We start from the raw sequence: 17,005 nt of genomic DNA on the forward strand, positions 1-17,005 counted from the left end.
ACTGGACATCGATGTTCTGCCTCATCCTCCAGCTCTCTCCCATGAGTTTGTCTTTTGAAAAAAAAAAAAAAAAGAATGTTCTGCTATATTTTTTTTTTAAGCTTCACACAGCTTTATGAATATAAATACTGTATGTCAAAGACGCATGCAATGATCATGTCATGTAACTGTTGAATTAGAGTGCTGGCACCATTTTATTTTTTTGTTCTAATTCAGGCACTGTATGTGTGTAGCAGTATCTCACTGAGAATCATTACTCAGCTACAGATCCTGTCAGCTCTTTGGAGCTTTTTAGCATCTTTTAGCTCATTATTTTGGTCTTTCTAGCAGTATGTAGCTAAACATTACTTGCTCAGCACCAAATAGCAGACAGACAAAGTTCGAGACTAGCTGGTGAGCATGGTGGAGCATTTAGCAGCTAAAGAGCCATATATTTTTCTCAACTGGTGGTAGAATACTGGACTTACATCCGTTGGGTGGACAGAAACACAACTCTAAATGAATGTTCCTCTGCTTCTGCTGGATTTGTAAATGGGCAACAGTTTGCTAACTTTTCTACATAACTTTATAAGGTGTTTAATATGTCTGTTTTGTTCCGCTGCCCCCAAGTGGACAAAAAAATGTACTATTAATGCTGCTTCAAGGTGAAATGAGTGTCTACTTCTAGTAGAATTTGAGCACTTTGTCATTTTAACAAAGCACAATAAAACAAATTGCCTTAGCATTCAAGAACTTAAGCTCCAGTGAGACAAAAGGTCTTGTTACCGAATACTAACCTGATGCTAAAAAATAGCTAAAATACGAAGGTCTTCAAATATTGATAGTATGGATCGAAAACCAAAACCTCTTATCAGTCACAGATACTGTTGGAAAAAATTTAAAACAGCACTAGGTCATAAATGTATGTAAACATATCTATTTTACAAAAACATGTAGGACCTTCCAAAAAAAAAAAAAAAAGTAATCCCTCTCAATCATTACTTATGACCCTCTAGAAATGTGTGGCAGTGTCTGTATCTGCAGAGACCGTGCCCAAGTCCACCATAATTCTAAAAACAAACCTAAAGCAGCAGGATCTAGAAATAATGATGATTGTTGGAGCCATTACACCACTTTGTTTTGTTTGTATAGGCTACCATGTTGGTTATGTCAATTAATGTGCAGTTTTATGTTTGAGCACTGGGTAGAGCACTGCCTTTGGGAAGGCATAAATGTAATTAGCCACAGGTACACAGGTGTGTCGAAAACGGGAAAGCAGAAAGCTTTTCAATGTGTTTGTTATGTCAGTGTTTAAGTTGTTTGACAAGGAAAATGAATGGAACTAAACCAGAAATGAAATGGACATGCTTGTGCAACGGTAAGCAGGCCGTTAAGGGAAATAAATGGGTCACAGCACCGAAATGCAGACCAATTGTGGACATTGATTATTGGCACGCAGAACACGCGTCTGTTGGTTATGAAAGTAAGTTATGAAAACAGTATCACATGACATGCAGCTGGCCTAAATACACTGAAAAAGGTGAAGTGACTAGCCTGTTTTCTATTTTGAAACATGTGACATTTGAGCCTAGTAAGTTGTGCAATACTATAGCACAGCCAACTGAAGCACTGTCCATTTCACCTGGTAATGTAGTAGAGATAAGACAGTGTTTACATCTTGGGGAATATTGAAAGAAATCCAAATGCACCAGCTGAACTCGGATAGATGATTGAAAAGACTACAGGGACTACATAGATGTGGATTTAAGTTGATGGAAACCTCAGAGAAGATGTTTAACTGGGACGAGGAGTGGAACATCTCTTTTGCAGGCTGTGGATTCAGATGTGTTTACTACCTGGGAGCTTTGAGCTGTGTCCTTGAGCGGGTCCCGCAGCTTGTTCATAGAGCCTCTAAGATCTGCGGAGCTTCATCTGGCTGTCTCGTGGCTGCAGCTCTGGCTGTTGGGATTCCCATCGGTGAGTTTACTGTACATTTGGCAGACATTTGTTAATTGTCTCACAATTATCAACTAATTTATTCATTCATTCAACCTTTATTTGTACTTGAGAGATCATTGAGGAATGACCCTTATGACCGAGTCAATTACAAAAACAAAGAAAAGCAAAAACAAAACAGGGAAAGATATATACAGAGAGAAGGCATACCATGCCAGTAAAACTTTCCTATTGGAGACAAATAATTTGATAGACACATTAGGATAATTAAGTTAGAAAAAAAGCCCTGCAATTTTGCAATTAAAGTAGGTCATTTCAAAGATAAATTAAAATAAATGAATAATAAAATGCAGCTATCTAAAACAATTACAAGTAGAGGTGGGGAGGTTTAAGATTAAAAGTATATTCATGTCAATGTCCAAAAGGTATGAGTGAATTGATTTTAAGGAAGTGCTGTATTTTGTTCCAGGAGTCAGATGCACTTAAATTTACCAAGTTCAGACCGAGCTCATGGAACATGAAGGAAGAGCCAGGCAGTCAGTAGAGTGTGTCTGATTCGGCCCATCTGCGTGACGAGGGAAATCTGAAAGGTCATTTGGTAATTTTCCAATAAGGGCTTTAAAAAAGATAAGATTTGTGAGTATCCCATCTCTCTTGGAGAAAAGAACACCTAACCCTATAATATAAAAATACAATGATGTGTGCCACATCACCGGTAAATAATACATTTGAAGGCAGAGTGCTGGACCGAGTGCAGAGGTTTAGGAGTTAAAGAGGATGCAAGTCTTTTTTTTTTTCTTTTTTTTTTTGACATTTTCATTACTTTATTTGCAAATCAAGCCAAAAAAACACAAAATATATTACATACAGCACAGTTAATCATTAGCTACTGAAGCATATTACCCTTTCAAAGGCATGAACTCCTTCTTGTGAAATAATTCTAGTAAAAACACAACAGAGGGCTCAGCCCAGTTAACTTTAAAAGAGACGATGAAAGTTAGACCTATACCTTAGAGTGAGCTGTGCCTAATTATATACACAGCATATATAAAATATACTAAATACATAGCATATAGCGGTAGAGGATGCCTGTCTAATAAATAACATAAATCACATCAAAATGACAAACATGGCACAACAACTGCCTTAACAACCATTTTCCTACCAAAGGTGGGAAAGATGGTTTTCTTTATGCTTTGAGGTTAGAGTTTATAGCCCATTACACCAAGCTATTATGTAATGAATTGTGTTGATTTCCTCTTTTTATATTTATCTAAAATAAACAAAATCTGACCCTAACTTTGCAGATAAATAAGTAATTTCTTAAGAAGTTATTTCTTTGTGGGTTTCAGTTGTTAGTTAGTTTAGACTAAAACTTTACATAAATTGCAGTTTTGCACAAACAACTCCTTAAACTGCCACCATTACTGTTTTTAAGTAGGGTTGGGCATCGTTTAGATTTTAACGATTCTGAATCCGATTCTTCTTTTCGATTCCGGTTCTTATCGATTGTCGATTCCGGTTCTTTGAGGGGTGGAGTTGAAATGGGTCACATGCTTATTTCATAAATAAGAGGAAAGTTTTATTTTGATTCAATGATGGGTTGCAGTTTTACCGGGCTTTTTCCAACGTAAAATAAAGCTGCACTAGAGTGCTGCTCCAAGGCTGTAACACAACAAGCGCCTGGTCGCTTTGGAAACCAAAGCTTGCGCATATTAAATTGGGAAGCGATGATTGGATTTGAAACCAAATCCTCTAAACGATTCCAATAAAGAAACGATTCCACTGGAATCATAATTTTTTGAAACGATTCCAAGTAGGAATCGGTTCTCGATGCCCAATCCTATTTTTAAGGTCATCTTGCCTAAACACTTGTGTCTCACCTATTTAAAAAAAAAAGTTTTTCCTTGCATATATTTTGCTTTTATTCATATACTCTATTAGTCTATCAGCCCTTTATTGACAGTGTGTCGGTGAATATAAACAAATAAAAGCTGTGTTTTTTTTAAATGAAACATTATAAAAGTTATATGATATTTATATTTTATGGACACTACTTATGTCTGCCACATTTTCTTCCTGTAGTAATTACAGTGCCCGGTTATTAAAAAAGGTCAGGGATATGTTATCTCAGGTGTTGTCCTATATGTTATCACAAGTGCTGTTATTGATACCATACCTGGAGTAAATATTGTACTTGGCAAGTTTACTGACACATGCAGAGTTCATGCAATAGTAAGAGCAAATTCCAGAGGTCGTGGAGTTTTGCAAAGCAAAGGGAGGCCAAGGACACACACACACACACACACACACACACACACACACACACACACACACACACACACACACACACACACACACACACACACACACACACACACACACAATAAAAAACTATTTTAATAATGTAACGACCTTAAATGACTTAAGCAAAGAAAGAAGAGACGAGAAACAAATCGGCTATAAACAAGAGTCAATTATTTCCTATATTACCCAGAATGCATTTTGCAGCTCTAAGAGAAGGAGCCAAGTTAGTCGGGGGTACACATTTAGTTTCTTCAGTACATCAAAGATCCAAAAGGATCACAAAATAGCTAAAGAAAATATGACAAAAATATCAAAATTTAATTAAAGGTTTAATGTTATTAATTCTTCTTTTTTTTTTTTAAGATTATTTTTGGGGCATTTTAGGCCTTTATTTTTATAGGACAGATGGAGACATGAAAGGGGAGAGAAACGGGGAATGACATGCAGCAAAGGGCCGCAGGTCAGAGTTGAACCCGCAGCCGCTGCATCAAGGAGTAAAACCTCTATAAATGGGCGCATGCTCTACCAGGTGAGCTACCCAGGCACCCAATGTTATCCATTCTGACTCTGACTGATTTCTCCACATTTTCCACCTCAGAGCAGTTCTGTGTTGATGTTTTGACCGTGGCGAAAGAGGCCAGAAAACACACGCTGGGAGTTTTCCACCCGACCTTCAGTCTGCTGCGGACGGTACGGGACACCCTGCTGGAGAAGCTTCCAGCAGACGCCCACCTCCGTGCGTCCGGAAAGCTCTGCGTGTCCCTCACCAGACTGGCTGATCGGAAGAACGTTTTAGTGTCAGAGTTTGACAGCAGAGAGGAGCTGATTCAGGTAGAATGGAGAGCTGAGAGAGACCGTAAAGGTTTGCAGTCTGGTCACAGCATCTGTTCTGATAGTATGCCAGGAGCTGAGGGGCTGATATCTGAAGTTTTGTTCTGCATTGTCTACCTTTGCAGGCTCTGATGTGCAGTTGCTTTTTCCCTGTTTACTGTGGTTCCATCCCTCCTTCGTACCGTGGAGTGGTGAGTAGATATACCGTACATTTCCAAAGTTAGGTTTTTGTGAGAGGATTAGAAGGAAATGGTGTGTTCTTTACTTTAAAGCCCCTATAATCAGATTAAGAAAAAAATGAATCCAAATTGGGATTTCTGGCACTCACCTACTTCATTGTGCACAGGGAGAAGGGGAAAAAAAGTCTAACTAGCATTCCAGGGCCTATTTTCTTTTAGTTATTATTACTCCTAGGAAATACTTTATTCACTTTGTTTAATACAAAATGTTCTGTCACACGGGAAGAAAGAGCTGGGCGTTCTTTTCAGAGCTGCCAATATTGTGCTTCCATGTTTAACAGTCATACAAGGAGACACATTGCTGTGATTTTACATATATTCTTGTAATGGCTTGTCTGGGATGTAATGTGTATGTAGGAAGAGTAGCTAACTACTACGGCATCACATAATGGGGATCCTTTTCAATAAACGACAAACAATAAACAGTTGATACCAGTTTCTTCACTGACATTAGCTTCTATCGCCCCAGCATGCACTGCAGCCAGAAGACGTAAAGTTAGGGGTACGTCCAAGCTTTTTCTCACATCTAAAAATGTTTTTTTTCCTCTCTCTAATGACACTTTAAAGTCATAGTTAAATATTCACGCTCCTTCTTTAGGAGTTGCAGAAGGTACTCTGGGTAATGTAGGAAAATCCGTAATTGAAGTAGAATACACAGGCAGAGGGGAGAGCAAACCAAAATAAGTTGAATGTCAAAATAATTCCTTGAATGCACTTTACAAATATGTCTTAACTACGCCTGGTAATCCATTCAGACATGCCTCTTACATGAAGACAAAGATACAGTTCATGCAATACGCATTCAGCAGGGTACACAATTAGACTACATTCAGTCCTTTCTCTTCCTTTCTCTTCAGCACTATATGGATGGAGCCCTGAGCAACAACATGCCTCTGTTTGAGCAGAGAAACACCATCACTATGGCCCCGTTCTCTGGCGAGAGTGACATTTGCCCCACAGAGGGTACATTCAACTTCTTCGAAGTGCACTACAGCAACTTTAGCATCCAGGTCAACACCGGCAATGTGCATCGGATCTGTACATCCTTCCTCCCTCCCACACTTGAAGTGGGTGCTTTTTCTTGAAAACGGTGTTGTTGTTTTTTAACTTTCACAGTAGAGAAAAATCTGTAGTTCTCTTTTCTGTCACACATATAAAAAAACAAACAAATGTATCCTGAGATGTGTAAGCAGTCCTCTGTAATGTAAAGAAAGAACAAACACACTTTGTTTTTGACAGAAGCTGGCTGAGATCTGCCACAACGGCTACGTGGATGCTCTTCATTTCCTGAGAGAAAGAGGTAAGTTCCTCCACGTTCATCCTCCTCACAACTGAGTCTTTGATTTTTTTTCTGGTTCACACCATGTAGTGACAACTAATACATGTTATCAGTCAACTGTCTGTTATAGATCTGCTTGGAACGCAGTATCCTCCCCTCAGTTTGATGGTGGAGACGGACACAGTCAAGCCTGCTTGTTGTGAGCCCGTGAAGACGCTTTTGAAGGGACAAGACCCTCATCAGGAAGATCATTGGTGGCTGGATGTGAAAGTCATAGAGCACCTCCCAGTTAGCTTCAAGAAAGGTAAAGGGGAGGGGGCAGGTCTCAGCAGTTGGCAGGTTTTTAAGTCAAAGAAAGGGTTTAGTTGGCTTCAAAAGAGGGTGAGCGGTACGATTAAATGTAAGGTTTAGGTTTATTCATAGGCTTAATTTACTGTATTTAATTACACCCCCCCCCAAATCAAAACTGGCCAGTGCAACAAGCACTTAACCACCACACACTCCTGTGAAGCTCCTCAGTGCAGGATCATCCCTGGAGATGTGCATTGTAAGTGGTAAATTCAAGGTTGAAATGATGAATAAAATACAAATGCACATTCTTGCATAAAATTAAATCCACCACATGAAAAATAAAAAAGGACTAAATTACCTCAATAATTCATTAAAAACTAATTTATGATGCGATGAATGAACTGAATGTGGGAGCCCAACCTAAATAAACCACAGAAAAGTGTGTGTGTGTGTGTGTGTGTGTGTGTGTGTGTGTGTGTGTGTGTGTGTGTGTGTGTGTGTGTGTGTGTGTGTGTGTGTGTGTGTGTGTGTGTGTGTGTGTGTGTGTGTCTGCCTGCGTTAGTGCTGTGTGAGGCGTGCAGGGACAGTCATTGTGGCAACACCCAGTGGTCTCAGCTCACTGAGTTCCTTCCAGTGAAAGCAGTTCTGTATCTGCTGGCCCTCCTCATGCTGCCCATTGAGCTGACCTTCTCGCTCACCAAAAGGTAAAGGGTCTGATCATGCAACCACAAGGGAATGAAGCAAGAGAATTACAGTCCCTTAATATCCTACTCCATTCTCTAATTAGTGGCATCACTTTGATTTTGTACACTATATTGGTCTTTTATTGTGACAGCATATTACCACTGTGGACATCGACTGCAGATCTCTGCAAGCAGACATGGAGCAGCAGAGCCAAGGATCCCAACAGGTGTGTGCTTGGAAGTTCATAATTTTACATGTTATTTAACCTTGAGTTTATCAAATTAATAATAATCAATTAATTACCGTAAATATTAGTTATTCTATACATAGGCCTACACAACCTCTTTGCCAAACTAATAACACTTAATAAAAAAATGTAATGGCAAAACCCCCATTTATGAAGATGCTTATTTTGTCTCTGTGTTCTCATCTTTGTATTCTCCAGCGCATTGTCAGAGCAGCATTGCAGCAGAAAGCCCTCTAACTCAGACTGGAGTAGACCAAAACATTAAACCCTTGACCTCAACGCTTACCTCAAATTCTGCCAAACTCTTCAGTGGGACAACAGCGGTACCCTTGACCTCTTCTAACGCACATCTACCTGTACAGGCCCTTCCAACTTCCCCACCCCCAATACACCTGCATGGTGAGGTGACTTTAAACCACAGATAAACAGACACTTCATCACCCATCAACCAGGCAGGAAAAAATACTGTTTATCATTGCAGATGTAAAACCTTTTATGAATGGAATATGATATTTATCACTTATGTTAGATTTATCAGAAATAGAGTAGCTTATTTATAATCTTTTAACACTTGTGTACTTCCGTATAGAAGAAATGCTTGTTTGGATTTGTCGGACTCATATGTATCGACTCAAAAACCACCCGGCATTGTGACCAAAAGCTTAACCTAACTATTCCCAATGATCGTACTTTTAAAGTGTAATTAGCCTGACCTTAATCAAATGAAATGAACGTACCTTTGTTGAATGACCAGCATTTTGAACGCAGTGCATAAAATCAAGTTGGTCAAGAGTTGACAAGGAGGGTTATCTGCTGAATGCAGCCATTACATTGCCAATATTTGGTTTACTTTTAGACTGTATAAAAAAAAAAAATCTCTTCTGGTTTCAGTTAACAAAATGTGTACGGCTTCGCTGCAGTATTATAAGTAAACAATGTTGGTACAGAAATATTTTCATAGGATGCGAGTTTAGTAACATGTGAAACCAATTCAAAGATATACTGTAAACATCAGGTAGTTTGGTCATGACATAAGATGTTAAAGGTTATGTCTAACATTGTCAATTTACCTGTGCTGAAACATTTTTGGGGGCACTCTGTTACTGTGAAATCCAGTTCCACAACCTAGCGCACAACCTTTGTTGCATGTCAGCCCTTCTCTTTCCATGTTGGCCTCCATTTTCTACTGTTTTCTGTTATATATTCTCTCTACAAAATAAAACACCTCTACGTTTGTACCCACGACGTTGTATGACACTTAAAAGTAATGAAAGGTAATCCAATAATATAGAAAAAGCATCATCAAGGCATTTTAATGGACCAATGTTTCGTAAAATTCCTTGTGAATGACATTTTCATAAACATACAAAACATAATTCTACAATTCCTAAAATCAAAAAACGTGATGATAAAAGATTAAAATATAACCTGTTTGAGTTTTGTAACATTATATTGAAAGGCGTGCCAGGAATTCCCTCTGTGGAACCTCAATCGTACACGACGAGTCTGGTTTCATCGAGTGATCACTTTGCATCGTGGTCAGTTCATAGCACCATGAATGTAAAACATTATTTGCTAGCTAAAGCCTCAATTCACAGAGGATCATACAGGCTTCACACGGATCAATCAAGCTTATTAAATAACCATCTGGAGTTGAGTATTAGCTACTGTCAAAACAGTAGACGTGAAGGTATACACTTACTGCATGACAGTGCAGTACAGTACAGTACAAAGGCAAAAACAAACGTTTAAATACATGACCTTCCCCAAGCACAGTCGAGCATCATTGTCAAGTCCCTGATTTCACATATTTAAAAAGACTGCCATGAAGATGGTCATCAAGACCACAAACAAAATAAAAAGTGCAGAAAGAATATTCTGCAAAACCTCTAAAAACAAAACAAAAAGTCCATCTATGGGTGTATATTCCACTTGGACACTATTAAAAAGGAAAAAGATCTAAAAACCCGACAAAATAAGTCTTTTCCTCATACGCTGCCATCCTTTGCTCCACCGCTGATGTCTGGGATCTCGTCTGCAAAGGACTGGGTCATCCACTGTCCGTCTGGGAGCTGGCCTGGTATTTGTGACGTGGTCGCCTCCTGTGCTCCTTCTGAAGACAGACAACACAGACTGAAGCCTCAGGGCTGAGGATAATGTGACACAACTGATATCTGCTATGTTTAATCTGTCAGATACGTAAAAGCACCTCTAGAGCAATGATACAGTATCATGTTCAAGATGCTGAATCACTTCGAAGGATACAGTATCAGTATCAACATGAAACGTGTGATGGAGGATTAGAAACTCCAGGAGAAATCTAGCTGGGGAAATGATCCCCTCCCCTGATTACAGAATCTAAATTATGTCCTCATATTTTGAGCCTTTTATTTTGACAGGACAGCTGAAGACATGAAAGGGGAGAAAGAGGGGGGAATGACACGCAGCAAAGGGCCGTAGGCCGGAGTCAAACCCGGGCCTGCTGCGTCGAGGAGCAAACCTCCACATATGGGTGCCCGCTCTACCAACTGAGCTATCCGGGCGGCCGAGAAAGCAGTTTACTGCAGAATGCCGGCTCTAATCCGGTTACCTAAGTCTATGTAAACGCACTTTATGTTCTGAGCAAGAACTCAGAAACACTTTAAAAGACAGTTCAAATATGTGTCTGGAGATTCAACATCATGCTGCACCCTGATCATTTCAGCAGGAGTTTAATAATAACCTAAAATGGATAGATTAAAATGTAGAGTGGAATACACTCTGCAGAAGCAAACTGTTTCAACCGTGCGTGCGCGCGTGCGTGCGTGCGTGTTTTACCTGCGTTTTCTACATTTGAGAATGTACAGTGACCGTTTGTCTGGCTTTGGGCTGGACCCTCTGCATATGCTCCACCGTAGGCATCTTCATAACCAGGATCGTACTGCTCCTCCTTTATCGCCATCCTCTTGGCATCCTCTGTTGATGTTAAAAAATAAAATAAAATAAAAAAAGGGAAGAGTAAATTCCAAACATGATCTGACCCGGGAAAAAAATCTTCATACAGTACTTTACTACACTAAAAGTAGTGAAACTACTTATGTTTAATGATGGTTATGGCTTTGTTGAGTTATTTTTATGTATGTCACAATGCTGCTGTCTAGTTTCCCTTTAAGAAAACTGATTTTTAACTGCCATGGGTTAAACTTAGGGTTTAAATGCAGGTTAAATAACTTAAAATTAAAACAGACACGCTTCCATTCATCCATGATGACTGTGCTTACCCTTAGCCAATTTCAGGTCAAACCTGTAGTCAACCTCCTCGATCTCAGTACTTTTTTGGAGACCCTTTAGCTCATCTCGGAGCTCCCTCAGTTTGATGTAGAAGTGGACTTTGTCCTGAGCACGAGGGAACTGAGCACAACGAGCGCTGGACGAAGGCATCAGATACAGGGCCTGTGGAGGGGAAATGACTGTCATACATTTTTCTGATTTCATTTATGAAACTGCTTCAACCCTTAAAAAGGTGAAGTCAGCGATTCTGGAGAAAGAACCCAAACAAATACACTCCTTCAGAAGTTCTGGTAAATTCTCCTGTGTTATTTACATTGCATTACTATCATGGAGTAGCTCTGTTCCTTGAGGGCAAGGACGTGGAAGAGGGAGATTAGCCGGGATAGGGTTGTGTGGCTCGGTCCGAGCCACTGTTTGTTACCCATTTACAGAGCCAGGGCTGTGTATGAACACCAGATAAGTTTTCAGCACACACAAATGGACAGCTGGTGGATCATGAGGAGATATTCGCTGAATTTCACAAAAAGGGTATTGGATTACAAATTGCTGACTGCACCTTTGAGTAGAACAAATATTTTAGATGTCTTGCAATTAACACTTTTGAGAATACGCCATTGTCCCTATTTCAGTGTTGATACTGATTTCAAATGGCATTAAGTACTGATCTGATCCATTCATTTTACTAAACAGATAGGACTTGAAATGTTAATATCTGGGTTCAACCAAGAATGTAGAAAATTAATACATTTTGAGAGGCTAATTAGGAAAAAGAGGCCAACTTTAATCAATATTTAAGTACTCACCACGTCACAGTCGGGGATCTTGTGTGGCTGCAAACCAAAATCAAGTTTCTTTGGTTTTTTACCAAACATCTCTCTGCAGAACATTTCATAGATGCCTTCGGGGGGGGGGGGAAACAATATTACTGTAATTAACTTAAACAAATAATTGTATTGCAACTGTTGCTCTGTAGTAGAAGGGTGCTTACATTTTCCATTAAAAACAGCAATTAGAGGCTTGAATTTCTTCAGCTTCTCTACAAGAATTTTGCCACCTTCACGCAACTCTTTACTGTTGAGATGAAAACAAAAGAAAAATGGTTACAATACAGGGATACAACAAAATTCCAATAAAGCTAACAGGAATCTCAGCCTAACAGTCCGTTATTATGATTCCCGTTTGCTCATCCAACTTCAGCACAAATCCGGATGCCCCCCATTTGCACTAAATATAGATTTTATCAAACATGATGGTGAGCAATCAACTCAATCTATAATCGATGGATGCAACTGATGTGTCTTACATGTCTGCCCCCCCCAAGAGTCTATAGGCCTACCTTGAGAGGTCTTTGCTCCCTGGTGTCGCCCTGGCCACCATGTTGGTGAAGCCCATTTTGTATTTGACAGGCAGAGTGGTGTCATGCATATGGTTGAGTTGCTCCTCAGTAAATCCAGACAGAAACAGGCACTTCCCTGAAATTTAACAGTTACCCAGTCATACATCTCTCTGGCTAACAACAAGTTGATAGTGTCACAGCATCCTGCTTAATCTTCATTTAGAACATGGGAAGAGTGAGGTAAAAATTGATTCTAGCCAATACACATTTTCTTATTTGAACCTGTAAAGCCTCACTGCACAAAAAAAGTCCTCACACTTAAGGTCTAAAACTCAAACTGGGTCTTGCAAAGATTGTACAGAATAACAGACACACATAGAGCTGGGCAATATCAATATATTGATATTATATCGAGATATGAGACTAGATATCATCTTAGATTTTGGATATCGTAATATGGCATAACTTCTGCGTTTGTCTTTTAAAGGTTTAAAAGCTGCTTTTAATTTTATTTACCAGACTGTTGTAACCTTTTACCTTACTCTTTAATTCTACCTCATGTATATACATTATCATATTAATCTATTTATCAGTGTAAATATTTTGTGAAAGCAACAAGTTAACACATACAATATTGTTGGAGTGTCGAGGTATTTATCAAAATAAATATTCGTGAACTTTGTATCCTACACACAAACGCTCTTAAAACTTATTTATATTTATAAAACTTCTTAGTCATTTTTGCAGACCAGCACAGGATCCATTTTTTCCAATCACACGACTTAAACTCATTTTTATCATGTAACTTACAAAAATGATTTCCAGGGCCTGGAAACCACCGTCCAATGAAAGCTGCCATCAGTCCTGGATTAATACCAATCTATAAAAAAGCAGTGCAAGTTTTTTTTAAGCTTACAAACCACAATTCATTCCTGATAGCAGTGTTTGGCTCCACTTTTTAAACAGTTGAACAGGGAATCTTACAATGACATAGTCCAGGTTGTATTCCAGCAGGTCTGGTAGAGTTTTTGTCATGACTTCCTCCTCTGACATTCCCTTGAAGCGGTCAATTTTCCTCTTAACCTTCTTGAAGCTCTCATCAATCTTCTCTTGCTTGCCATCTGCCTGAGCCTCAGTGGCCTTCTTGGGCTTAGGACCAGGTTTGGCTTTAGGTGCATTTGGGTCCTTAGGTGGCTTTGGTGCCTTGGGGACTTTTGGTGGTTTGGGAGCCTTGGGTTCCTTGGGTTGAGCTGGTCTGCCTCTCTTTTTGGCTGGGGCTACAAGAAACGTTCAGAGAGGCCATATTAAAAAGGAAGAACTGTCCGAATCTTTCACATGCCCTTGCACTTTGTATAACTTATTGTTGACAGACTCCATCTACCTCTTGCTGTGACTTAATATTCCATCCATCCAATCCATTTAATTCAATGTTTCGAATGTCCGAATATAGCATATTAAACTTCCTTGCATACCACAATGCAAGGAACGCTGACACTAACTTACACAAAGCTTTTCTCAAAAAAGCATGTTTACTAGTAAGCATGCTAATGTCATGCAGTATTACAAAACTTTCATCACATCTTATCAATAAGTACAATTGTGCAGACCTATTGTTTGCACGCTGAGTCAACACTTTGATACATTAAGAAATCTGGGACCTGACCCAGAACCCATATACAGTGAGGGTTTTCAAAGGGGATCATAGTACGTTTTGCCAGGTTGGCTGGTTCCTGCTGATCCATCATGGGTTCTGGATAACCCATGTGTGCCATGGCTGTCTCTCCTGGCAGCTCCTCCGGATAGTGAGACTGATGATTGTGGTTGAAGCCTGAATATTGGGCCTGGAGAGCTTGAAACTGCTGTGCAGACTGAACCCTATGAGGAAGAATAATTTAAAAAGACTGTGTGAAGTATTAATACAACAAGTGAAATGGCAGCAGGATGTGCTGCAGGCAGAAAGTTGAGTTAGACCAGTGTGTTGTGTTATGTAACCACACTATGTAAGCACCATGCGCTTTTTTTCTGGATTTTATTGAGTGTTACACACTGATAATGCATAATTTAGTTTGTTAAAATAAACATAACCGATGCAACTGATGCACTCTCAGTCAGTTAATCCTCATGATGGATATGTTCCATTATGATAACCTAATTATTAGGTCTGAGTTGTTAATCAGTTTATTAGATGAAGCTAATAAAAATTAGCAAACTGTATTTAATATACAGAGGCATTTAAGAGAGAGGTTTGTGTAGCTTTATGTCAATGAGAGTGAAGTATATACTAGAAACACTTTTTCATCCCCCGAATTACAGCCTAACATAATAACCTTAATAAAAATGTAGAATTTGTTTTAAAATAGGTAGAATTTGTTGCGGGTCTGTTGTATAAGTTTGCATTAGTTTTAGCGAGGTGGACCTATACACTTGAGTGTATACCAGTTCTGAAAATGTGGAATGTGTGCATGTCTATGATACAAAAACTCTGCAGAGTTGTCTAAAACTTATTTCCACACCACATGGAGAACCCACACTGTTGGTTCCCTGTTAAGAAAAGGTTAGTGAATCAAAGAAACTGTAGACAGAAAAGCTTTACATCATACTAAGGCCAAAGATCACTCCACCAACCAGATGTTTTTCTTTGGTTCCCCTGTATTAAACCAAAGTAAAATGCCATTGAGCTATAAAATACAAAAAATACAAAACAATATACATAGCACTGTAAATCATCATTCACAGTGCACAACCCAAATGGCATATTATGAAAACGATGGTAAAACAAAACAAAAAAGGGGCGCACATGCTTTCATTTCTTTTTCATCACACTTTGCCATTCAGAGGTTTGCAGATATAATCTGACTCATGGCTACATAAAGGTTTATCTCGTCTTATTGTGGTGAGGAGGAAGACTCACCACTGTTGAAGATACTCCGGGGAGACAACAGGGAATCCATTCAGCTTGTCTTCCATCTTTTGGGTGGTTTGACTTTATTAAATAGATCAATATGCATATTGAGGAAACATAGCTAGGTGATGTACGTGTAGTTTAGCATATTAAGAGTATGGCAGTGTATGAAACTGAATGCATGTGCATTGTAGACAAACTGGAGTTAGCAACAAAAGATAAACCATGGCATAAACAAAAAAAACAAACCCAAAAGATTAACCTTAAGTCAAAACACTCCTATGCAGAGGCTATTTTAGGGAAAGTATAACAGTAGATATCCTAAACACACAATTCTGCGACAACACATTTACACCTGCACCATAGCTATGCTAACTAAAAAGCTAAACCCGAATGAAAAATAGTTATCTCTTTTACTATATTTTAAAATACACGTTTTGCAGTTTAAGTACGAGTTTGTAGCTATTTCATTTCAATCATATATGTTTCGTATTCCGGGTGAAAACATGAACGTTCTTGTTAAAAGCAATTCAATAGCAGTGCCACAAGTGCAGCTAATGTTAGCCAAAAGCTAGCAGTTCAGCTAACTTAGCATGGATGAATGGTTTCGCTTCCACTAAGATTCCTCGCAAAGAAATTGCACACAGTTTCCCATTATATAAAACCTTAGACATACCTGTTGTGGGTAAGGTTTAAATTAGTTTCTTCTGTACATATGACTGTTATGTTTCCATCTATCCCGTTCTTCTATTCACAACATATGAGGTGCAACAGAGGCAACAAAGACATGACAGCCCTGCCGGTCAACTTTGACACCGGAAGATCTTAAGTGTAAAACGTAGGTGTACAAAAAGACTAAAAATAAAATCTCAAACAACACAAATTACTCCAAAGGTTATATTTTAGACTGTGGGATATTGTGACCCTTTTATTTAATAAGTATGTTTGAATATGGTGTTTGTTCTGTAAACTGCATAATAAAATCAGAAAAAACAAAACGGTACGCACCTATTTTAGCATTGGTATGAGCTGCTCGAGTTTAAATCTCTGTGAGACCTGTTTCTATTGGCTGATAGTCTGTGATGGTTATGTTTGCGGCTTGGTGCAGTTTTTAAGTATTGCATCTATTACATCTATAACTGTAACTCCTATAATACAAAACATAACAGGTTAAAGTATATTTTCAGTGTCCTTTTTGTTTTTAACACAGGATTATATATACAAAATCACAATAATGACACAGCTCCAACTTAGGGCTTGGGTTTCAGGCTTTCAACACGTTATTGACACATCTTACACAGCCTAAAAGGTTAAAATGGGGCTTTGCAAAATAAATCAATACAACCTGATAAGACGTCATTGGTGTTTGTTGCTTTTTACAGCAGTAATATATACATATCTTACCAAACTGTGAGCTCCCCATAAAGAAAGCAACAACAAAGATTTAAAGTTGTTTTTAAAAGGCCTAAATCATTTCCACATAGCAATGTGTTTAAGCCCAGTGCAAAACAGAATTGCAATGCACAATTACATCTAAATGATAACAACCACTTTAATGTTGCCTGGGTCCAAAAATAGGGAATGTGTCCTTTAAATCTGTATTTTAAATACCAGTTGCTCTGTACACATTGTACCCAGACAAAAAAGGATTGATCCATTAAAACCATGTGTCATTGACATTTTG

At 38.8% G+C, this 17,005-nt stretch overlaps 2 protein-coding genes across 5 annotated transcripts; one reads left to right on the top strand and one right to left on the bottom strand.

The window, feature by feature from the left end:
* The first annotated feature begins 197 nt into the window (after window positions 1-197).
* LOC120564350 (patatin-like phospholipase domain-containing protein 2) lies at window positions 198-9,051 on the top strand. 3 transcript variants are annotated; one of them, XM_039809228.1, is made up of 10 exons: window positions 198-1,956; window positions 4,841-5,073; window positions 5,199-5,264; window positions 5,782-5,814; window positions 6,170-6,379; window positions 6,555-6,612; window positions 6,722-6,895; window positions 7,445-7,586; window positions 7,718-7,792; window positions 8,012-9,051. In XM_039809228.1, exons 1-10 carry the CDS (start codon window positions 1,752-1,754, stop codon window positions 8,076-8,078), a joined length of 1,263 nt encoding a protein of 420 aa, XP_039665162.1. In that variant the 5' UTR covers window positions 198-1,751; the 3' UTR covers window positions 8,079-9,051. The 3 variants fall into 3 exon arrangements, with proteins under 3 accessions (XP_039665162.1, XP_039665161.1, XP_039665163.1); XM_039809227.1 differs by having other exon boundaries at window positions 202-1,956; window positions 6,552-6,612; XM_039809229.1 differs by lacking the exon at window positions 5,782-5,814 and having other exon boundaries at window positions 208-1,956; window positions 6,552-6,612.
* Window positions 9,052-9,110: 59 nt separating this feature from the next.
* Window positions 9,111-16,129, bottom strand: tdg.1 (thymine DNA glycosylase, tandem duplicate 1). 2 transcript variants are annotated; one of them, XM_039809225.1, is made up of 11 exons: window positions 15,998-16,129; window positions 15,331-15,402; window positions 14,128-14,294; window positions 13,404-13,696; window positions 13,230-13,299; window positions 12,420-12,555; window positions 12,072-12,154; window positions 11,887-11,981; window positions 11,074-11,245; window positions 10,631-10,768; window positions 9,111-9,926 (listed from the first exon to the last, which is right to left on the bottom strand). In XM_039809225.1, the coding sequence occupies exons 2-11, from the start codon at window positions 15,384-15,386 to the stop codon at window positions 9,802-9,804; spliced, it is 1,335 nt and encodes a 444-aa protein (XP_039665159.1). In that variant the 5' UTR covers window positions 15,387-15,402; window positions 15,998-16,129; the 3' UTR covers window positions 9,111-9,801. The 2 variants fall into 2 exon arrangements, with proteins under 2 accessions (XP_039665159.1, XP_039665160.1); XM_039809226.1 differs by lacking the exon at window positions 15,331-15,402.
* Between the last annotated feature and the right edge of the window lie 876 nt (window positions 16,130-17,005).

The sequence above is a fragment of the Perca fluviatilis genome, chromosome 8 (genome assembly GCF_010015445.1).
Source record: "Perca fluviatilis chromosome 8, GENO_Pfluv_1.0, whole genome shotgun sequence".
In the NCBI taxonomy this organism is placed as follows: domain Eukaryota; kingdom Metazoa; phylum Chordata; class Actinopteri; order Perciformes; family Percidae; genus Perca; species Perca fluviatilis.